The sequence below is a fragment of the Biomphalaria glabrata genome, chromosome 17, assembly GCF_947242115.1.
Source record: "Biomphalaria glabrata chromosome 17, xgBioGlab47.1, whole genome shotgun sequence".
Taxonomy (NCBI): Eukaryota; Metazoa; Mollusca; class Gastropoda; family Planorbidae; genus Biomphalaria; species Biomphalaria glabrata.
The window spans coordinates 16,592,462-16,615,939 of record NC_074727.1 but is presented as its reverse complement, the minus strand read 5'-3'; the positions used below and the strand labels follow the sequence as shown (position 1 = coordinate 16,615,939).

The 23,478-nt window shown below is 34.4% G+C and overlaps 3 protein-coding genes across 4 annotated transcripts in view; 2 read left to right on the top strand and 1 right to left on the bottom strand.

Moving 5' to 3' along the window:
* LOC106058763 (exocyst complex component 3-like) overlaps positions 1 to 23,478 on the top strand; it is a 65,325-nt gene that overhangs the window by 22,755 nt on the left and 19,092 nt on the right. The gene's annotated exons all lie outside the window — the stretch shown is intronic.
* On the top strand, positions 1,241 to 12,167 carry LOC129923712 (uncharacterized). Its single transcript, XM_056016151.1, has 3 exons — positions 1,241 to 1,556; positions 7,498 to 7,589; positions 7,782 to 12,167. Exons 1-3 carry the CDS (start codon positions 1,414 to 1,416, stop codon positions 9,935 to 9,937), a joined length of 2,391 nt encoding a protein of 796 aa, XP_055872126.1. The 5' UTR covers positions 1,241 to 1,413; the 3' UTR covers positions 9,938 to 12,167.
* On the bottom strand, positions 9,385 to 23,465 carry LOC106058764 (ubiquinol-cytochrome-c reductase complex assembly factor 1-like). 2 transcript variants are annotated; one of them, XM_056016162.1, is made up of 9 exons: positions 23,332 to 23,465; positions 19,176 to 19,244; positions 18,334 to 18,438; positions 17,567 to 17,639; positions 17,320 to 17,377; positions 17,066 to 17,174; positions 15,969 to 16,049; positions 15,125 to 15,241; positions 9,385 to 14,574 (listed from the first exon to the last, which is right to left on the bottom strand). In XM_056016162.1, the coding sequence occupies exons 1-9, from the start codon at positions 23,383 to 23,385 to the stop codon at positions 14,443 to 14,445; spliced, it is 798 nt and encodes a 265-aa protein (XP_055872137.1). In that variant the 5' UTR covers positions 23,386 to 23,465; the 3' UTR covers positions 9,385 to 14,442. The 2 variants fall into 2 exon arrangements, with proteins under 2 accessions (XP_055872137.1, XP_013071714.2); XM_013216260.2 differs by having other exon boundaries at positions 23,345 to 23,448.

Here is a 23,478-nt window from a genome sequence, read left to right as displayed (position 1 = left end):
TCGACTATTACAGCATGTCAAACCCCTGATAGCTCGACTATTACAGCATGTCAAACCCCTGATAGCTCGACTATTACAGCATGTCAAACCCCTGATAGCTCGACTATTACAGCATGTCAAACCCCTGATAGCCCGACTATTACAGCATGTCAAACCCCCTGATAGCTCGACTATTACAGCATGTCAAACCCCTGATAGCTCGACTATTACAGCATGTCAAACCCCTGATAGCCCGACTATTACAGCATGTCAAACCCCTGATAGCTCGACTATTACAGCATGTCAAACCCCTGATAGCTCGACTATTACAGCATGTCAAACCCCTGATAGCCCGACTATTACAGCATGTCAAACCCCTGATAGCTCGACTATTACAGCATGTCAAACCCCTGATAGCCCGACTATTACAGCATGTCAAACCCCTGATAGCTCGACTATTACAGCATGTCAAACCCCTGATAGCTCGACAATCACAGTAGGGTTGTCTACAACCAATTTAAAGAACCACTTAGCCAAAGTTTCATAACATTACAAAAAGTCATTTGAAGGCAGATTGCGGGAGTACAGGTGTCAGTGTGGGTGTGTGTTGTGTGTGTGTGTGTGGGTGTGTGTGAAGGGAGGATGAGAGTGAAAGACGCTGTGACACCTGAACGTAAAAGAAGCGGAAATGTTGAGGAACAAAAAGGACAGGTGAGATAAATTTGAAATCTGGGTTGTTGGAATTTCGCCCCGACTTCCCCCAAAAAAGCTTGTGGGTTTTAAACGTAAATAACTTTAACTTAAAAATATAGTCATTATTTCAGTTTTAGATTGTAAAGTAAAAAAAAAATATTTAGACAGACAACTATCTAGCTATCTAGGTAGATAGATAGATAGATATATATATAGATAGATAGATAGATAGATAGATAGATTTTATTATGAACGTTGTCATAAGCTATGTTTTCTCGTTCAGGAGGTGACTATGTTTCAAAGCTGAAATAATCAACAGACTTATATTCATTTATTAAAATGTGTAATTTTGTTAGCGTATAAGAATTATAACAATATGAAAGACAAAAAAAAAGTTTTTTAAACCCGAAAAAACCCACCCTCTTATTCCTCCGAAAAAAAGGAAGAAAAAAAACAAACACGGAGATCGTGTCGAAAAAAAAAACCCACAAACTTGAAAAAAAATTAAAACCCAGTTTTAGAGTCTCTTGAAGATTTTTTTTTTTTTTAGAAAAATATATGTAGTGGATTCACTTATTATTGTTGTTAGTTATCTTAAGGCGTCTGCTGCTCGAAACATCTTGGCAAAAGACTACCTGGATATTCTACATTGGCCGCTTAACTGCTTCTAAATTGAACACATTTTGAATTAGCAATAAGTGTGATATGAGATTGCCAGGTTATCGATAACAAATAGTGAAGATGTTTCGAGTTGCCACTTTGAGAGTTACATTTCTCATTACGGTTTTCAACAGTTTGGCATTGGACTTAATTTTAGGGCAGACGAGCACATCGACTCTGCCGGGCGGAGTAGCAGACGAGCAGACAGATTGCGCTCTGTTGAGGTAATTGTGGCTAGTAGTCAGGGCGAAGTCTATCATATTCAAATTCTTAAGTTTCAAATGTACCACATTTCTCATGATTTACAATGTACGTATTTTATTTTTTTTTTAAATTCCTATTGGTACTTTTTTTTTTACACTGAGGCAAATCCATAAATATTTTTTTTTGTTAAATATTCGGTGTACAGTGTTGTGGGCTAATATTATCTGACTTGGATTCTATCTCAATTATTACTTCACTTTAGCCACAGAACATTACAAGTTAACAATATACTTAATAAACGACTTTCACGTCTATAAAATGAGACCAGTCTTCCTAAACGTCGCTATTTCTAACTACTATCCAAGATAAACTACTTCTATACTAACGCCATTATGCTCTCCTGTTCGCCTAGTCTACTACGTCATTAGTCTGTCTTACTACGTCACTACTTTTACCGTCGCTAAAACAAGACACAATATATTTGTCTAACAAAACTATCCTACTCTCTAATCTAGAATACATAATAACAGAATACGGAAGCATTGACAAGGGAACTATTCTAATAAACCATATAATTAGTTTGATGCACTTTTCAGCACTGTAGAATTAAATTTCTAGGCTCTTTGGTTTAAAATAGCACAAAGTATTTCTTTTATTATTTAGTTGGCGTCAGAGATCTTCTACATTGTTTATTGTGACGCCACCACATTTCTTCATATCCCTCTCTGCTCACTTTCTCTCTGACTGAATTTTATTTGCTTAATGAACGTCTACGGGGTAAACAAACAGCAGGCATTAACTTTCAGCGTGAAACATTCCTAATGTTCGTTAACAAACAATCGTGATAAAAGTTCATGCGCCTGTCTAATGTTAGTATGGTTTACACTGTCTAGGTTTCTTTACTCTCTTTGCGTTTTTTTTTCTGTTAGTGTTTCTATATTTGTTTTATGTTTCTATACTTTTCTAGATTTCTTTACGTTCTAGGTTTCTTTATGATCTAGGTTTCTTTACGTTCTATGTTTCTTTACGTTCTAGGTTTCTTTAAGTTCTAGGTTTCTATACTTTCTAGGTTTCTTTAGGTTCTAGGTTTCTTTACTTTTTAGGTTTCTATACTTTCTAGGTTTCTATACTTTCTAGGTTTCTTTACGTTCTAGGTTTCTTTAAGTTCTAGGTTTCTTTAGGTTCTAGGTTTCTTTACTTTCTAGGTTTCTTTACTTTCTAGGTTTCTATACTTTCTAGGTTTCTTTACTTTCTAGGTTTCTTTACTTTCTGGGTTTCTTTACTTTCTGGGTTTCTTTACTGTCTAGGTTTTCTTTACTTTCTGGGTTCCTTTACTTTCTAGGTTTCTTTACTTTCTAGGTTTCTATACTTTCTAGGTTTCTATACTTTCTAGGTTTCTTTACTTTCTAGGTTTCTTTACTTTCTAGATTTCTATACTTTCTAGGTTTCTTTACTTTCTAAATTTCTATACTTTCTAGGTTTCTTTACTTTCTAGATTTCTATACTTTCTAGGTTTCTTTACTTTCTAGATTTCTATACTTTCTAGGTTTCTTTACTTTCTAGGTTTCTTTACTTTCTAGGTTTCTTTACTTTCTAGATTTCTATACATTCTAGGTTTCTTTACTTTCTAAATTTCTATACTTTCTAGGTTTCTATACTTTCTAGGTTTCTATACTTTCTAGGTTTCTTTACGTTCTAGGTTTCTTTAAGTTCTAGGTTTCTTTAGGTTCTAGGTTTCTTTACTTTCTAGGTTTCTTTACTTTCTAGGTTTCTATACTTTCTAGGTTTCTTTACTTTCTAGGTTTCTTTACTTTCTGGGTTTCTTTACTTTCTGGGTTTCTTTACTGTCTAGGTTTCTTTACTTTCTGGGTTCCTTTACTTTCTAGGTTTCTTTACTTTCTAGGTTTCTATACTTTCTAGGTTTCTATACTTTCTAGGTTTCTTTACTTTCTAGGTTTCTTTACTTTCTAGATTTCTATACTTTCTAGGTTTCTTTACTTTCTAAATTTCTATACTTTCTAGGTTTCTTTACTTTCTAGATTTCTATACTTTCTAGGTTTCTTTACTTTCTAGATTTCTATAATTTCTAGGTTTCTTTACTTTCTATGTTTCTTTACTTTCTAGGTTTCTTTACTTTCTAGATTTCTATACTTTCTAGGTTTCTTTACTTTCTAAATTTCTATACTTTCTAGGTTTCTATACTTTTTAGATTTCTATACTTTCTAGGTTTCTTTACTTTCTAGATTTCTATACTTTCTAGGTTTCTTTACTTTCTAAATTTCTATACTTTCTAGGTTTCTTTATTCTCTATACTTCTTTGTTTGTTTTACTTTTTTTTTTCTAATAAGAATTTGCGAAATCTGAACTCCAACTTTCTCCGTTACCTGTGTTCCTTCAAAACCATTAAACAAGAAAAAAAAAAAAAAAAAACAGCAACCAAAAAAAAAACAACAAAAAAGCCTGAAACCTTTAATTTGTTTATTCTACGCACTATACACATCTCGGTGTCAAAAATCCATTTTATCCATGATTATATTTATATTTAAGCAAGAGCTAATAGTTGCATTATTTGGCCCTGACATGCATAATAATAATAACAATTATAATAATAATTTAAATGGATTAATTTTCATTCTCTGGCACTGCCAGATGTATGATGATGTATGTAATTATTATTATTATTATTATTTATTATTATATTTTTTAGAAATGAACTAATTTTCATTCTCTTGCACTATATCTTATTATTGTTATAATAATAATTATTATAATAATAGTAATAAAGAAAATATGGAAACATAGGCTTGGAGATTAAGAGTTTATGGAAGTTATCTAAAACAACAATGTACCTCATTGTTAAATCAACCTAGGGGATAATAACAACTGACCTCACAGATACCTTCAAGGCCCTTAACATTCCTAGGAACGTTCTCGTTGCCTGTCAAAGGGCGGTACTGCTGAAGACCTGCCACATCACCAGAAAATTCCTCGGTGGAAACTGATAAAAGTGACTACGATGAATTTTATTTCCCTTTAACGAAACTCATCCCTCGCTGCGCCAGAGAAGGAATACTCGTTCTTTTCTAACATAATAATAATAAAAATAAATATTATCATTATTATTATTATTATAAGAACTATTGTTGTAGAAATTAACTAATTTTCATTCTCTGGCACTCCATTTTTATTACTAATTTTTTTTTGGATCCAAGTAGATGCTCATTTAAAGAAGATTTCTTAGAACCAGTAGGCCCATTTAACTCTTTAACGCTTTTTCCAGTCGCCTACATTTAAAAGAGCTCCATCCGTCCAACTTAGTCAACACGTTAAAGTTACAAGAAACGTCCGGTTTCTCTTCAAGCAAAGAACATTCTAAACGATAAGGCCAAAATTAGACTTCTAGCTTCGTGGTTTCTCTCCCATTAATTCATTGTGTTAATCTAAATCCCCCGCATGACATTGAAGGTAATGTCACATATTATCCAACATACACATGTCAGCCATATGTCACCAGACATCACGTTCTACCTTAATGATTAAGGTTTTTTTTAAATCAGATTTTTGCCCAAACCAAAAATAAACCACTTCGGTTTTTTTTTAATTTAAAATCAAAACTTGTTATAAATAGAAAAAAATCATAATCAAATCTATTTGCTGGTTCATCGACCATGCTTTAGTTTTTTATGTTTCGGGCGTTCCTTCAAAAGGGAAGATTACTACATCCTAGTCCAGACCTCAGGAACAATCTAAAGGGAAGATTACTACATCCTAGTCCAGACCTCAGGAACAATGTAAAGGGAAGATTACTACATCCTAGTCCAGACCTCAGGAACAATGTAAAGGGAAGATTACTACATCCTAGTCCAGACCTCAGGAACAATGTAAAGGGAAGATTACTACATCCTAGTCCAGACCTCAGGAACAATGTAAAGGGAAGATTACTACATCCTAGTCCAGACCTCAGGAACAATGTAAAGGGAAGATTACTACATCCTAGTCCAGACCTCAGGAACAATGTAAAGGGAAGATTACTACATCCTAGTCCAGACCTCAGGAACAATGTAAAGGGAAGATTACTACATCCAACGGGCCACCATCCCTTTAAATTGTTCCGGCGGTCTGGACTAGGATGTAGTAATCTTCCCTTTACAATCCTAACGTCTTGATAACGATCCAAGGCGCATACCACTTGATTAGAAGTAGAGCGTACCACTCGGTTAAAAGTAGCGCGTACCAGTCGATTAGAAGTAGCGCGTACCACTCGATTAGAAGTAGCGCGTACCACTCAATTTGAAGTAGCACGTACCACTTTATTAAAAGTAGCGCAAACCACTTGATTAAAAGTAGCGCGTACCACTCGATTAGAAGTAGCGCGTACCACTCGATTAGAGGTAGCACGTACCACTTGATTAGAAGTAGCGCGTACCACTCGGTTAAAAGTAGTTCGTACCACTCGATTAAAAGTAGCGCGTACAACTCGATTAGAAGTAGCGCGTACCACTCGGTTAAAAGTAGCGCGTACCACTTTATTAAAAGTGTTGCATACTACTCGCTTAGAAGGAGCGCATACAACTCGATACACCTTAATGAAAGGAGCACATACCACTCAATTAATAGCAGCGCATAGAGCTCAATTAAAAGTAGCGCATACACCTTGATGAAAGGAACGCATACCACTCCATTAAAAGTTGTACATACCGCAATAGAACGTAGCGCATACCACTCGTTTAAAAGTAGCGCGTACCACTTGATTTAAGGAGCGCATACAATTCGATTAAAAGTAGCCCATCCCACTTGATTAAAAGTAATTAAAGTTCCCCTTTCAGACTTTGCAAAGTATAGGGCAGAAGGTGTAAAAGGCATCTATTTCTTTGGCCGATTGTAAATGTCAAGCGCAACGACCAACCGCCTTTACTTTCCTCAACTAATGTCAAGTACCCGTTCGAGTATGTGGACCCAGAGGAGTCCTAAAAATCCCGAAATTCAAAATCCCAGTTTTCACCAAGATTCGAACCCGGGATCCCTTGCCACTAGGCCACCACGCCTTATCCTATTAGGCATCCTTTTTTCGATGTAACATATAGAGGTGTGATTCATGTTTTAATGTTTCCACTATAAATATAGGCCAATAGCTCTCCCCAATCCATATGAAAAAAAAATATATTGTTCCTCCGCTTTCACATTTTCTGGACCTTCGCATGTTTTATAATGTTTACAAAGCTGTATCTTAATTCTGTCTGTCTGTCTGGTAAAAAATGTGGACGCGTTCTTTTCCCTTCTCCCAATCTCGAATCAAGTTGAAATTTTGCCCAAATATTTCTTTTACCTGACAACACACGAATCAATTAAAACAACCGAATCAGTTAATCAACTATTGATAATTAATTTTTGTTTAGTGTTGAACAATAGGAAGAAATTATACTTGACATATGAGGTAGTAGAAGTTGAATAATCCCTTTATACTTTATGTAGAGAATAAGGTCGTGGCTTAAAGTTTTGAAACTAACAACAGATAACTATAAAACATTCTATTTCATAACCACTTCGTTAGTTCATTGTTCGTTTGTCGCATCTGAAGAGGCTTGGGCCCTGGCTTTCGAATTGAAGTCTAAAATACATTGAAAAAGCGATAACGGTAGCATTCACACAGATACCCCCTTCTTTCTCCCCCTCTCCCCTTTACCAACTGGCCCATACAAGTGATAGGATCATATCGTAATGAGAAAGCTAAAAGCATGCAATTGCGCTAAACAAAAACAATTAGTAAAAGTTAAATTTAATCGCACAGATTTATTATTGTAAGAGTAGATCTATCACACATTTAATGACATGACTGATCCAAACTAATTGATACAATTAAATATAAGCTTTTTTTTTAAGCCTTTTTTTTTTACTTTGCTTGTTTTCTGATTTCATCGAGTTTTATTTTCATTTTCCTTCATTTCTTCTTTTTAAAATTAGGCTTCAGATGAGCCAAGTGTTTCGTCAGACCTTTGAAAGCAAAGTTCCTCTTAATTATCTGAATGATCTGCTCCCAAGCTGGGTTGAATCAGGTCTACCAAGCTGGGTTGAATCAGGTCTACCAAGCTGGGTTGAATCAGGTCTACCAAGCTGGGTTGAATCAGGTCTACCAAGCTGGGTTGAATCAGGTCTACCAAGCTGGGTTGAATCAGGTCTACCAAGCTGGGTTGAATCAGGTCTACCAAGCTGGGTTGAATCAGGTCTACCAAGCTGGGTTGAATCAGGTCTACCAAGCAGGTGTGCAGCCAGCAAAAACGTCTACGGCGAGTTCGACCCTTCATCCAAGAACGACAAAGGTGGCCCGCTTGGAACACTGGGCCCCACCGATAATATTTTTACCACGAGCGTGAAAACGGCATGGTCTGTGGAGAAAGAGTTCCAGGTGAAGATGGGTGAAAATGGTCAGACGACATCCATTAAGACCCAGACGAACGAAAGTTGGACTGAACCAGGGGTGGCACGCCCAAGAAGAAACTCTGATGCTGATGTAATGCAAGTGATGAACTTGGTAGACATTCCCAATCTCCGACTAAGAAGGTTCGTTGGTGGAATGGGTGGCGGGGGCATGGGAGGTATGGGGTTAGGTGCAGGAGGCGGTCCAGCACCCGCCAGAGAGATCACAGAAGCAGAGCAAATGATGAATACGCTTCTAATGTTTACCAATTTTCAAAAGCTGATGCACGCACGGGAGATGAGTACTTTGAGGAAAAGCGTTTCCAACGACAGGCCAGCCATCGGAAACGGGATGTACGGCGATTCCTACCACGGGAAGCGTCGCAAGAGAGAATCCACTCCGCATTCAAGGCACAAGCGCTTTCTTTTCGGCGGGGCTGAGCCCGGCGACCCGGCCCCTATTAACCCCCTGTTTGATGTATACGGCATGCTGACCGGAACGGCCACTGATCCCAACACGGGAAAGCCGGTGGAATTCGGGGGTGACGTCATGAGAAACATGGCGACCCGCACGTTCATGTCTTTTCTACCTTTAAGCGCTCAGCCCCCTCCAGGTAAAGAGCCTCCTGAGATGTTTAAACACATGGCATCGATGTGGTACATGAACACCTTACAAAACGTGTTAAATCCGCAGCCCGTTAGGCCCAGATCATACGCAGTACAGCCGAGGCGAGTTAATGGTTACTACGGAGACACGCTTCCAGGGAAAAAGAAAAAACGAGAATCGGGCACCGCCAATGAGGTCAGCTCCAGATCAAAGAGGCAAGTGATGGAGGTGAAGGTCGATGGCCCGCTAGTGTCAGGCCCACCGAAACCTATGACCTTCTACAATAATAAAGTTTTTTACGGCGATCCTTTAATTTCATTTGGTCCTGCGACCGCCCCCAACTACAACCATGCTATGTCTAGCGCCCCCAACTACAACCATGCTATGTCTAGCGCCCCCAACTACAACCATGCCATGACCATGTTTAGACAAGTACTACAACGAAATCAGAAACTCAGGCAGCAACAAGAGAAGCAGCTGCTGGAGAAGCAACGGCGGGAGAAACAAGTTCAGACTGTTTACACCCAATACACTAGCCAACAAAACGTACTTGCGCGAAGAAGTTGGCCAAACTCTGGAAGCTCATACACTCAGCAGGAAGTAGTGCCGTCACTTTACATTCCTATGCGCGGAGATTCCAATATTCAACAAAATGTACCTGCGCAAAGAAGCTGGCCAAACTCTGGGAGCTCTTACACTCAACAGGAAGTAGTGCCTCCACTCAACAGTCCGATGCGCGGAGATTCTTACCCACGCACTTCGTCCACCCAGGTTGGACGCTATCAACCTCGACCCACTTACCGGCCGGTGGATCCTTTCATCCTAAATCCCACTGATAACCCTGACTTGTTAAATCAAGGCATTGACCCGTTCATTCCTAACCCCACTACAACTACAACTACAACACCCGAGCCAACTACGACTCCACCTGGAAAAAGAAAAAGGCGATCTGAAGACGTTGTTTCAAAGGAAGAGAACCTTTATGCAAGAGTCAAACGAGCAGATAAAAACAAAGGCAATGATATTCCCTTTTGGGACATCATCTTGCCGCCTTCATTTCTGAATGGAATATCATCTTCCGGTATTTATTTCGACCAATTCGACCCAACTTCCGGTATTTATTATTCTGGAAAAGAAAAAAATTCATCTCCTAAAAATGTCAATGGACCATTACAAGTTTCCAATGGGGCAGTCTTAAATAGCCATGGGTCTAGTGGCCTTGGTCAGTCAAACGGTCTAGTGTCGAGCTCTTTTGGTTACGTTGCCAACTCAGACGGTCGGTTTTATCCTTTGAAACCAGACAAGTCCAGTTACATTTCGAACAAGGGAGAACTCATCTATGGCGACCGTCCACAATGGTCAGCAAACAGCAACGTTTAGAACTCCAGGTCGAGGTCATAATAGATGTGCACTTGCCTATAAAATATACTAAGCGTCGTCATTCTTGTTATTTCAATTAGACACATCTGACACACATAAGAGGGGGCAAGTTGGTGATTAATAGTAGCAAGTAATATCACGCATTTAGTTGTTAAAGGGAAAAAAAAACATATCGGAGATTGTCATTCAATGGAGGCAGTGTTCAAGGTGTTTCGGTGTATCTGGTGTACAAGATAAGGAAGTGTTACGAACTCTGGGTCTACATTTGTAAAAACCATATAATAATTGTTGTTCCTTTATTTTTTTAATAAAAAAATATGAAACGATAAGAAATCAGATTTGTAAACAAAGAGTATACTTTCTGTATAGAACCTATAGTATGAAAATCTTCAATAATAAACATTAATGGCAAAGAATTAAATATATACAAGACATTGTCTTTGATTCCGAAGATTAAGGATGACTCCTAGATGACTATTCTATTTTTTTTTCTTTAGATCTTTTCTCATTTCTTGTATTCGCCGACTTAGCAATTCTAAATTTATACTTACCCTCCCCCCCCCTCCTTACTGGAAGAGTGGGCCAAAATTAAATTTGTCATCATTTTGATGTAAAAAAAAAAGTTTAACTCCGAAAGTGAGTCAGCATTAATTGTATGCGATCTAAATAGCAATGAAAACAACGCTTAAAATAACAAACAGGTAAAAAAAGACACCCACAGCTGACCTTTAAACTTTAGTACTTTTGCATGCACTCTTAGAACATTCTAGCTCTGGGATAAATAAAAAGTTGCCTTTGAATTAACTCTGTAACAAATAGAGACACACTTAGTAGTGACAAAAAAAAAAGGGAAAAAGGGGGGGGGGGTCAAAGGGAGACTACCTAGTTGACAAAAAAAAAAAACAAGAGTTGTTTACCATGCCAAAGAATTTCACAGTAGTACATCCTACCTAAACATTTTTCTTCACAAAGACTGAGGAAATCTAGATTTAGAATTTACTTACAAGCTTAAAAAAAAAAGAGATTGGTTTAACACAAACCATTTTTCTATGGTCCAGTTATTTTAGCGCCAGTTCAAAGACCTTCACAAATGTAGTATTCTAAATTTAGGCCTAACCTCCCTACCCCCAACCTTTTTACAAACTCACCCTGTCTGGCTGGTACATGAAACTTTGCTCAATTATTCAATGTAGACAAGGCATGAGACAGTGAAAAAAACAAACCAATTACTTACTGGTAATTAATTATTTTGTTTGATACCAACGAGGGAAATTAATCCTACAGTATTTACAGATATAGCTAAATATGTAGGGTTTGGTCCCCTTAGATAATTGCACTCGTTATTTCTATACACACATTCTCGGATCAAGTGGAAACTTTCATCATTTATTGTACCTTCATGAATCAATTTTAAAAAACATTTAACCTTATTCTTAACCTTATGATTGATATCGAATAAGGAAAATAACTTCTACATTATTGAGATATATAGTTGTATCCTTTTTTTATTTCCATACATTCTCGCAATCTTACTTCCTCATTTCTTAAACAGCTAGAGTAGTTCGTAAATTCCCCTTACAGTTCATAGGCACATGCCCTTGTCAATGTTTTGTTTTTCTGGCCACTTTTTAAAATTGTATCGATGTGTTTGTAATAACGATTAGAAACTTCCAGCCAATGTGTTTTCTTTCTTTCCAGACATTCGTATGTTACTGTGTGTCCCCAATGCTAGTAGTGGTGCATACTCATCACTTGTTCCAACTATGCTAGTTCTTAAGATTGAACTGGATCAGTCCTTGTATGTCTTTGTCCTACCAGATGGAAAATGAAATGTTTATTTATTGACGTGGGCTCACGGTAGGTGGGAATATGACATGACAAAACTGTTGTTCTGCGGGAAACTGTAGAGTGTATTCACACGGTGGCCGAAGGGAAGACTGAAGGACTGGTCAAGGGAAATCTGCTGCTAAAGCGACAAAGACTTCTGAATTTATACACACTGCTGAATGGCGAAAAATAGGTGAAATATTGCATTTATACACACAAGTGAATTTATATAGACCGTTGAGCAATAGTTTACATGGCCCAATTATCTGAACTAATTGTTTTGCATTGATTGTTGCTAGTCATGAATTTACAATTGTTTAGTTAAATCAACTGTAATGTCCACGTCCTGCTATGTTTCCCAGTAAATATGCGAATAAAATATGCTTTGCTCTTGTAAATAACATCTATTTGACTTGTGATTTTTTTGGTATTTTGCAATGGGTACTCAAACTTTGCTTTCAAGCATTATATGACTAAAGAACATTTGAGAATATCAAGATTTTCAATTACAAAAGAAAGCGTATTTGAATGTAATTTAGCTGATTACATAGTTAACATACACAGGGAAAGGAAAGCATACACACACAAATGATCTTACTGTTGAGTAAGAATTGCTTAAGATTTAAGTTTGAATTAAAATGCCCCCCCCCCCAAATATATATGCTATATTTCGGTTTAGGTTTGACTGTGAAATCTAAAAGTATAGGTGTGTGTGTAGTTGTTAGAATAAGAAAAATAGTCTGCCACATCTAGAGCAGACATAAACATTTTCCGCAGGTGGTCGATTGAGTTTATCTTTTCGTCGTCGTCTACGTCTGAGTCTGTCTTCGGCAGTGGATTTTCTTTTGGTCTCAAATGTGTATCGCGTAGCTTTTGTAAGTAATCTCCAGTTGTTTCATTCTGAAGTCGCCTGCTGCCAGGTGCTCTCTTCTATGTCAGTTAAAGCAAGTTTGCACCTAAGCTAGTCTATAAAGTGTTTCCATGGGGCACCTTTGTTAGTTGACCACCTTTCAGCTCACCAAAAAAACAAACAAAGACTGCCTTTGGCATACATTCGTCACCCATATGCAATATGTTCCCTAATCAGCGTAACTGTCGGACCATACGAAGTCCCTCTATACTGCCCATACCGGCATTCGCTTGAATATCGCTGTTAGTATTGTTGTAATGCCATCGTATGTCCATGATGGAGCGAAAACATCTTTGGTGAAAGCGTCCCAGAAGTCTTAGTTACTTTCTGTCTAGTACCCATGCCTCAGAGTCCCAGAAGTCTTAGTTACTTTCTGTCTAGTACCCATGCTTCAGAGTCCCAGAAGTCTTAGTTACTTTCTGTCTAGTACCCATGCCTTAGATTCATCGAGAAAGGTGGAGAGCACCACTGCTTGGTAGACACTGATTTTTGTAGACAGAAAGAGTGATTTATTCCACCACAAAATCCTAATTCACTGATAATTAACAAATATTATAAGAAATAAAGATTTTATTTGTATGCATATCAACTACACCTCATTAATAATATCTTATCTTATCTTATATAATAATGACGTTACTTCAAAAAAGAAGATGATTACGTCCTACGCGTCATGCATTTAGTCATGCATATTAACCAATGACTTAAATTCTGCCAAGTCACTGATTTTCCTGGCTAGCTCAGGCAACCCATTCCATGCTCTAAAAGCACTAAGGAAGAAAGAGTATTTGTACAAATTTGTCCTAGCATATGGGACGAGGAATGTGCCTTTAATACACTTTGATTTCCAACTCACATTTCAACAAACTTTCAAAAAACCAAAATAAATTCCTACATAACATTCCAAACCCACAACTCTATGTCCCACACTCAAAACAATTTCAATAAATATATAAAATTTGTTTACACATGTCAAAACATTTACCGGCATTAGACTTTAGTTGGCAACAAATAAACAAATCTTTCTAGTTCTTATTTACAATTAATTCACAGTTAAACTGAGTTTGTGTTTAGGTATTGCATATTACAAGAGCAGTGGTTTCCAAATCAGGCAGCTCTCTATCCGGAAGAAATTAAGAAAGTAATGGAATAAATGAGAAACAGAAAATCACAAGAAAGATGACACCTATTAATAAGCTATCCCGACATGACTGTCTAATCTTTCGACTCAGAACCAGACACAACAGAATGAGACAACATATGTTCCGGAAGCTAGAAATTAGGACTGGCAAAATCTGCCCTTGTGGAGTGTTGACCATGTCCTTCACAACAGCATTCTTTATCAAGAGGCCTGAACAAGAAACTGCTTCAAACTGGTCCCAAAACACTCCTATAGTGTGACCACCATTTCCTTTTTTACAAAAAAATGATTTTCTGTTTCCAAAAAGATTTTTTTATTTAGTTGTAGAATGAATTTTCAATGATAATCTTGTGTGACATAATTTTTACTTCAAATATCCAATTTAAGTTAAAAGGATAGATTTTTTTTTCAAATTGGTAAAATAGTTTGTTTACAATCATGAATGTAAATGGCTAATATCTGAATTTTTACTTAAAGGGCCTAAGTATAGATCTATATAGTCTCTAGTGAACGCTAAGTATGAAGTCCAAGTAAGACTCTTCTATGATGCAGCAAGATAACCATTTCATACACAACAACAACAAAAAAGTATATATATATATATATATATATATATATTTCATGGCACTAAATTTCACACAGCTTCTTAAAATCTTGTTCAGCTTTCTGTAAATTGAGCTTCTCCCCAAGCAGAGGAAGGAAGGACACATAGCCTGTCTTCATGATGAGGTCGGGATCAAGTTGATCATGGTGATACACCTGCCGATAGAAACAGTACTAAGGTGTCAGCAAATGTCCTAGTCATATGATGGGCATTCATAACTTTGAAGAAAAATAGTGTACTAAATGATTTATAATAAAGGAAAAATAACATAAACAAAGATCTACTAATTAAAAATATATCTTAGAAAATATTACAATTACTTTCTATTTATTCAAATTATTTTAAGCTTTTTGTTACATAAGGATAACAATATTGCAATGCATGTATGTATATAAAGTTTGTCTTTGAAGTTAATTAAAATGCCTTGACCTTTTAGACAGTTAATATCACTGTATGAATCAAATTATAATTATTAGTTTTTTTGTCATCTTCTTGAATTAATTAAATTTTAATAAATTTTTGTATTCATTTCAACTAGTAAGTTTTGTTGTTTATAAGTGATCAGATTTCAGAAAATTAAAATCTTTTTCTGAGTGTAATTTTCTAAATTGTGACATTTTAACCAGGTAACTTACACTGTCAAGAATGGTTAAAAGGCTTTAGGTTTTTTATTTGTGATTACATGTATATGTATTTGTTAATTACCTGTTTCCTGACATATTCCACCATTATCTCTAACTGATCAACATGGATATTAGGTTCCATGCAGAATAGTTGCACCCAGAGTGAGTTAGCCAGGTCTTTGTCAGAGCCTATCAAACCCTTAAAAGAAATAATAATATACAAAGTAATTATATAAACTGATTTTAAATGATACAAATATTTAAAACTTTAATCAGTTTCATGCAATCCTTTTTATTACTAAGATTATTTAGGGACACAGGCTTTACCACAATAGTAGGTAAAAATTATCTATGGGATAACTAATCAATATTATTGGCATTTCAGTAGTTGTTTTTTAACTGCTTTTATAAAGCACAACTTTCATGCTTATTGCATGCTCAGTATGCTATTGTTCAATCTCTTTGTGGAGCAGTGGTACTCAGCAAACAGAACTTTGTTTAAGTTGGGATTAGAACTCAAGCCCCCTAGGAGGTGGCCAAACCATGGCCAAGTGGTTTTGGTCTCTCAGCTGTATATCCCAGTTCACTTGACTCCCTTGAGCTTTAAAGACCCCATTTGTCACTGATATTCAATTCAAAAGCCTAATGATCTCAAAATGATAGAATTGCTGATATTTGCAACATTTTCTTGAGAAAAATCCTAAAACATAAAAAGTTGTTTTTTTTTAAATATCTATTTACCCAATCTAGGATACATGTTCTAGCCTGTGGAATATATATATATATTTAAAACAGAATAATGAGAAAAATATTTTTTTTTAATTTGAGAATTATATCATTAAGTTTAAACAGTTTTTAAAAAAAAAAGCACCACTGCATTTCCTGAATTTCTTTCTAAAAAAAAGAAGTTAAAAAAAAGTACTTACTTCATCATAATAAAGAATAGATGAAATCATATCACTATAATAATTTTCTAGGCTTTTCCTTTTTTCTCTTCCAGTCATATCCTAGTGTTGAGAAAATTTGAGACATTTACAAAATTGGAAAATAAACACATAAAAATACAAAGAAATCAAATATTTTAAAACCTAGATTTAGCATTAGTTTTTAAATTTACGAATTTTAGAAAGTCTCAGAGTTCTACAAAGCACATGATCGGTTTCAAAGATTTATTTACTTATGTATTTAATGGTAAAATGAAGAAAGAAGTCTGAACAATTCAAATGAAAAAGAAGTACATCAAATCTGTTCTCTAGGCCTTGAACAAAATTGATTTGTAAATGTTTTGATTGTCCCTATTAGATTTCTTTTGAATCTATATATTTACTTGTATGAAAAATTCTGCCTGGAAAATAACTATATTTTTAAGAAAGACAAAATACTAGAAAAGCAAACAAAACACATGTAACTATGATTAAGCAGAAATGGACATCTAATGAAACTACTAGACTGAGCTCACAGTTGTCTACTGGTCTGGTTCTAATATTGGAGATAAATTGTGATGGTATAACTTGAGTTCCAGTTTTAATAAACTTAAAAAAAATTGAAGCTTTTGTAAGCAATAATTAAGTTTATACAAGTAAAATTATAGCTATTGAAATTTGATTTAAAAGTATTTTTCTAATAAAATACTTTAAAATTATTGCAATCTAGGTCTAGTCATTTGTGTGAGCTATTTATCAGTTGTTTTTATTACCACCCTTTCCATTCTCATACCCAATTTTCTTTCTTAAAGCAAAGAAATTGTTCTTTAATGAGTTTTCACTATGCATGATGGTAATTAAGCTAATATGTTCTTTCAGAATCTGTTTGATGGTGGCTGTTTGGGAGTGTATTAATAAAACAGTTACAGCTTTTCTTGCCTTAATAAATGTAAAATATAAAACACAAATATATGCTAATGTTTATTTCTTTTATTAATTTTGAAAATATATATTGTAGAAATTCAATATCTAGACAGTTTTTTTGCTTTAGATAAAATCCCTATCATTAGGGTTTCAAAGAAGAGAATGACAAGACTAACCTTGAAAGTGTTTAATCTTCTTTCCACATCATTCCACATTGCTTTATACATGTTAGTCTTCATTAATTCACCTTCTTTACCCATCTGGCTGACCTTGACATTGACCATCCTACACACGCACACACACAAACAAATATTAAGAATTTAGACTAAACATATGTTTATTTTCTAAAAGTCATAATTTTAAGATATTGGAAAATAAAATTAAAGGAGAAATACACAATACTAATAATATATGGAGGCAGTCCACTCACCAGAGGTGTAAATTTACCAATAAAAACCAAGCTGTGAATGTGTCTGGAAGTTTGACCACTGCAAATAGAAGAGAGATAATAGTGTATATGTAGCCTCCATTAGCAAATGAAGAATTATAAGTAAAATAATTGTGCCTATATATATATTCTGAGTTTTGAACTTTAGCCATGTGACCAGATCAACACTCTGTTAACACCCACAGTCGATATTTCACATTTAATACTACACAATTAACAACATGTTTACCTCGAACAAATTCACTAAAGTCAATAAAATCTGAACAGCAGATGTAAAGCTTCACTCCTGAAGAGATCAATTTCTAAAATAAAAAATTACCAAAGATTTGTTTCAAAAGTTAAACAATTTTAACAAAAAACTAAAGGGGCTTTTAATAAATCTTTCTTTAATTAATTTCTTTCAAAATCTCGGACCACTTTTTTTTTTTTGTAAAGACAACAGCATATTACCACTTAAATTAACAGAATTCTATAATTGAACATAAGCTACTTTTTGAAGCTTAGAATGGACAAGTTTTACTCTAAACATGAATTCCTAGATGCTTTGTTTTCACTATTTGCATAGGCTAAACTTGTGGAAGAAAATCAAATATGAAAAACTACTATACTAAAATAGTCATTAGTTGAAAATATCATTTTGAGAATATTGAGCAATAAATACTAATATACTATCATTCATTCAATTGCATTCATGAGAAAAAGGCCAGAATTAGGTCAAATACCATCTCATCTAGATGAGCCATCAACTTGTTTAGGCTATGTTTGATATTTGATATTTTGGGCACATCAGCACAATTTAGGCCATGTCGTGCCCACTGGTTTAGGACCTTTTGTACTTGCAGGTTGGAGTTAACATTGCGGTCTAAATATTTTGGCATTTATTTATTTATGGTGTGTATTTAAAATATATGGCCCTATTTTAAAACAAAAACAAAGATTGCTACTTGAATGATACAAATGGTAAATATGTGACTATGATTTAACATAATAAACAACCTGCTTTGAAACGCTTAGCCTCCCCGTCAAGCCCAAGTTCCATTTAAACTTATCCCATGTTGACATGGCACTCATAAAATTGTTGCTTGCTGTGTGCTGACTTGCCTAGAAATACAGTACAACAGGAAACAATTAAAAGGGTTTAAAAGATTTAAAGTGTACTCATAGAAATAACAAACTTTGAATCTATACATCTTATCTTATAGATAAAAGACCTTACTTCAAATGATAAGATAATAATATCCTACCCATTTCATGTGTTAATTCAGTCATGTAATGTTAATCAGTTACTTAAACTCTACTAAGTTGTTTTTCCTGGCTGATTCAGGCAACCCATTCCATTCTCTAAAAGATACTGGTCTGTAATTTCCCTTTTTTAAATATGGGAGTGACAGTAGCTTCTTTCTAGCCCTTTGGTACCATACCATGATTAAGTGATCTCTAAAAAAGTCTTTTGAACACTGGTGCTAGCTTGTGTCATACTTCTTTGAGCAATTTAGCTGGAATACCATCAGGTCAAGACGTTTTAGTTGGTTTTATGCTAGCTAATAGTTTTTGGATCCCTTTTTTCTTGTACATCTATATCTTTTATGTTTTTTACTTCATTTAAATTAAGCACTATGTCTTTGTCTGCTGGGGCGGAGAATGCTGATAAACTAGGTGAAGTTTATACTCTTTAGGATTTACTCTAATGTTTATAAATGAAGACAAGTTTTATTATTAGCTGTAAAGTAATAATCAAAGTCTGTATGTTTTATGAAGACATTTTTTTTTTTTTCTGTAGAGAGATTTTTAAGCTATTTTGAAGAGTTGTAAGCAATAAGAAATGACAAAAGACCTACCTTGAGATGTCTGATCTTAGTGCATATTGCAGGAGCCAGTAGCCTTCTTGCGCAACCAGTGCAAAGAGGCTGTGAAATACCAAAAAGTTAATTTATAATCTACTAAGAAATTAATTGTTTTATCACTTGAAGAGCTTTTATGTTCTTTTCATGACTGACTATAGAAGTCTACCTCTGAAATACAGAATACTAAATTAAAAAATAAAATAAAACTAAATCATTAAGATTTTATCTATTGTTGAGTATAGCGTTTTTGTAGAAAATGTCTGCACTTGCAGGGTAAAAAAAACACACACATAAATATATATATTTAAAAATTCATATCTTTTGTAATTCAGGCAATATCTTTAAGATTTCTGTCATAAAAATGCCCCCAACCCTTTTTCCTTTCCAAAAAAAAATATTTTTTTTTCAATTTACTACTTTTATGAATATCAAAACATGAATATAAAACATAAATTGAATAAAAAAAAAAGCAGAGCAAAATTTTTTATTGTTTAGTAAATTAAAAGCATGAATATAAAATAAAAGTAAAATAAAGTACCACTTTTTAACTTTGTAATCAATAGGCCAGATAATGTAATGGACATCGGTTTCTATGGCTGATGGTTAAAGAGGGTGTCATGTGACCAGCACAATGACCAACTAATGTTAGGTACTCATTTCATCAGAGTTGGGTGAACTCAAAGGCGCCCTTGAAATCTCAGTTTTTCAGTGAGATTCAAACCTAGGAACCCTTGGTTAGTAAGCCAATAACTTTACCAATTGGCCATGACCCCAAAATATAAAATAAAGAAATGATTGTTGTTATGATTCTCAACAATGTCCAACTATACAGTCAAGCTGAAGTGTGTGTATTAATTATTAATATTAATCTAGTTGTAAAAATTGACTGATAAAACTAGATTAGTCTTGTTCTATTCATGGTTCCATGTGTGTGGCTTAATGATTATTGACTTAATGTAATATATAACTAGCCGAGACTAGAGCTGATTCATCTCAGAGTACTTTTTAATCAGTTTGACTTTAAGACTTTTTAATTGTCAAGCCAATACAGCTTACCCTTTTCAAGAATTTACTATCATATATCTACAGATCTAGATAAGATCTATCATTTAAAAAAGTATTAATATTTGACAATACTTTAATACTATACTATCAATGAATATATATATATATATATATATATATATATATATATTATGATTAATGATTATGATCATCTAATATTGATACTAATATATCTAGATTGAGTAGATTTATCTACAATCTAATAGGTCTAGATCTAGAGACCTAGATTAGATCTAGTTATCCTGAGGGAGCTACCACCTTCTACCAAGCGCATCCCCAGGTGGCGGATAGGGAAAGGACCCTTAGATATAAGGGTTAGCTGTGAATACCAAATAAACAGCTGCGGACCAACTGGTTTGCAGTCATGGAGGATGAGATGGAGTATTCCAGTGAATAGAATATTTACTAAAATCATCTCAGAAATCCAGGGAAATGATTGCAAAAAGCAAGTATAGGCAGCTCTAACTCTAAACCCAGGTAGATAAAGCCTATTAGCTAGGGATAGCAGTTCATCTAAGAGAGAAAACTTAGAAAATAAACACTTGCTGTCTTGCAGATGATCTTGGATGATCAAAGGCTTATGGCAGCACACCCAAAAAGAAAAGCAGGCTGAAGTTGGAGTCAATGTGCCTACTGGCAACTCATCTATGTTGGAGTTCAGTAATGATTCTAATAGGTGTGGCATCCTGCCTAGATGGAATCCTGTCGCTCTCTGCGTAGAAGGAGCCTACACTAGCGAGCTGGTGGTTCTTCTATCTCTGCCTGTGGAGCCAGGAGCAGGGACAAGAAAGTAAAAACTACTGGCCAACACTCCAAGACCAAAAGTCTAAAAATCCTACAATGGAATGCAGAGGGAATCCAAAAGAAAACAGAAGCTCTAAAAATATTTCTGCATGAGAAAGAAATAGATCTAGCAGAATCTAGCTTGCATCCAAGAAACTCACTGGAACAAAAACCTGTATCTTCTTTAGAGCTATTAGACAATGACAAGGCTATCCAGAACCCAGAACTCACCAAAAGAAATGAAATGTCTCAGTCTCTATCAATCATCATAAGAAATGAAATGTCTATGGCGGAAAACAGATTTCCTATTGAAAATGCATTTTTGTAGTTCAATATTCATTTTCTACATAAAATAGACCATCCATGTAAAATTTGATTTACTGGTGGATAGATCTATGTTTATGGAAGCTTCATTAGCAAAATGTTTTTGAAATACGTTTTTATAATGAATTTGTGGGTTTGTGAATACCGGCAAGTATGCAAAAAACAATGGACAAGATTTACTTTTGGATTTATGTGCTCCCGTTTCAAAAGGTAAGAAACATATTTTTTCTATATTATCTATGTATAAAATACACACTTACTATTTAAAAATGGTTGCTACACGCGTAAAAGAAAAAAAAAAGTGAAAGAAATGGTTTGTTTGTCCTAAATTTTGAAAAAACTAGTCCTGACATCATGTCCTATTTTTATCCATCGCCAAATACCCTGTACATTATTTTTAAAATAACATTTAAAAATGATCGATTTTAGTTTTAAAATACATCTTTTTTTATTTCAGTAATAATAATGTATTATTATTTTTATTTTTGGTTATTTAAAAAAATATATTTTTGTTGAAATCTCTTTTTTTTTTTAACCAATCGGAATGTCTAACGCCAAAATCGAAGGTCAACCCAATTTTTTCAACGTGTGTTTTAAAAAAGTCATTCACTCAGAGAAACTCCGAGAGGCAACATATAGCAAAGGCAATAGCCGAGTTTTGATAGTACAGACAGTTTAGTTTAGAATATTAACTTCTTAGGTAATTTTTATGCTTTAGTAATCAGTCCATCGGCTTTGGTCATTTGAAAGGTCATTATTTTACGCCATAGACTGTAACAAAGTGTGTTTGATCTCATTTTTTTTATGTTAAATACTTGTCTGATGATAATGAATTTACTTTTTTTAGATTCCTCTGTTCTTGGGCATTAAAAATGATACATAATATGTCAAAACTGATAATGGTTTTGTTATTCATGATGATGATTAAGTATAATTTACAACCAAATTTTTAACGTAGGTGGTGGGGTCTGATGAGGCTCAATTAATAGGCATAAATGTTTTAAGAAACTAGTTTTTATTGTTTTTTTCAAATGTTCTATAAATATACTTTACTTTGTGACACATTTTTCTGTTAATATTACAATGAATTTGTGAAATTTATGGATTATTGGACATACCTTCTGTGAATGATGGATTTGTCATTATAAGGGGTAAATGTGTTTGACCTTATATTTTCATGGTAAATAATTGTCTGCTGCTTCTGATTTTATTTTTTTTTAATTCCTCTATTCTTGGGCATCAAAAATGATATATATAATAATATGTCAATAAAAGACAATTTGAAATTGGTCAAAAAATTGGTCCCAAAAGTAGAATGTTGAGAGCTCAATCTGTTTTCTGCCCTATCACTCTTACTAGATCTAGATCTAGTCTAACTCTATCATTAGTATCATGGTAATCATATTCTTAGCGAGATCTAGTCCTAGAGTCAGAGTAGAGTACTAGAAATTATCAGAATCTAGTAAATTCTAGTAAAGTACTAGTACTCAATCTGTATCTAGTAGTGAGTAGTAGTTTAACTTAATAAGTTAAGTAGTTAAAGTTTAAGTCAGTTTAAGTAGTCTAGATACTGTTACAATCAGTTACATGACATCTATTTTTATAGACGTCATACTCATAGACATTATTTTCAGGGTATAATTCAGACCATGAATCATGATCATTGCCATTCCGCCCATTGCCATCATGATCATGATTATACATATGATTATGACAATTGTCACAATTAGATCTAGTATGATCTAGATTCTAGCTAGCTGCTAGACTAGATCTACATCTAGATCTAGAATCTAAATAATAATCTAATAATAAATAATAGTAATAATAATTAATATGATATATCGTAAGTATTTCAAAGTATTTGTAAGTAAGTTATCATTATCATCATGTATCAATGTATGATAATCGTCATAATGATCTAGAATCGATCTACATCTAGATCATAGTAGATCTACTATCATTAATAATCTAGATCTACCTGGTAAACTAACTTCAATGAAGTAACTAGATTTGTCCTTGCCGCAATGTTCATTTTCTACTTTTACTTTTGTTATGAAACTAGAATATACTATAAATCCAACCATCTAACAACAGATATATATATAGGTCTTGTGCATCTAAAAGT

Bases quoted from the DNA above. Each gene is read 5' to 3' on its own strand.
- LOC106058764 (XM_013216260.2), bottom strand. From the start codon at position 23,437: ATGGTTGGATTTATAGTATATTCTAGTTTCATAACAAAAGTAAAAGTA. The intron at 18,439-19,175 runs GTAGGTCTTTTG...CTGTATTTCTAG, and splicing joins CTAAGATCAGACATCTCAAG to GCAAGTCAGCACACAGCAAG. The intron at 15,242-15,968 runs GTAAGTACTTTT...ATTTCTTTTAAG, and splicing joins CTATTCTTTATTATGATGAA to GGTTTGATAGGCTCTGACAA.
- LOC129923712 (XM_056016151.1), top strand. From the start codon at position 1,414: ATGTTTCGAGTTGCCACTTTGAGAGTTACATTTCTCATTACGGTTTTC. The intron at 1,557-7,497 runs GTAATTGTGGCT...TTTTAAAATTAG, and splicing joins ACAGATTGCGCTCTGTTGAG to GCTTCAGATGAGCCAAGTGT. The intron at 7,590-7,781 runs GTCTACCAAGCT...GGGTTGAATCAG, and splicing joins CCCAAGCTGGGTTGAATCAG to GTCTACCAAGCAGGTGTGCA.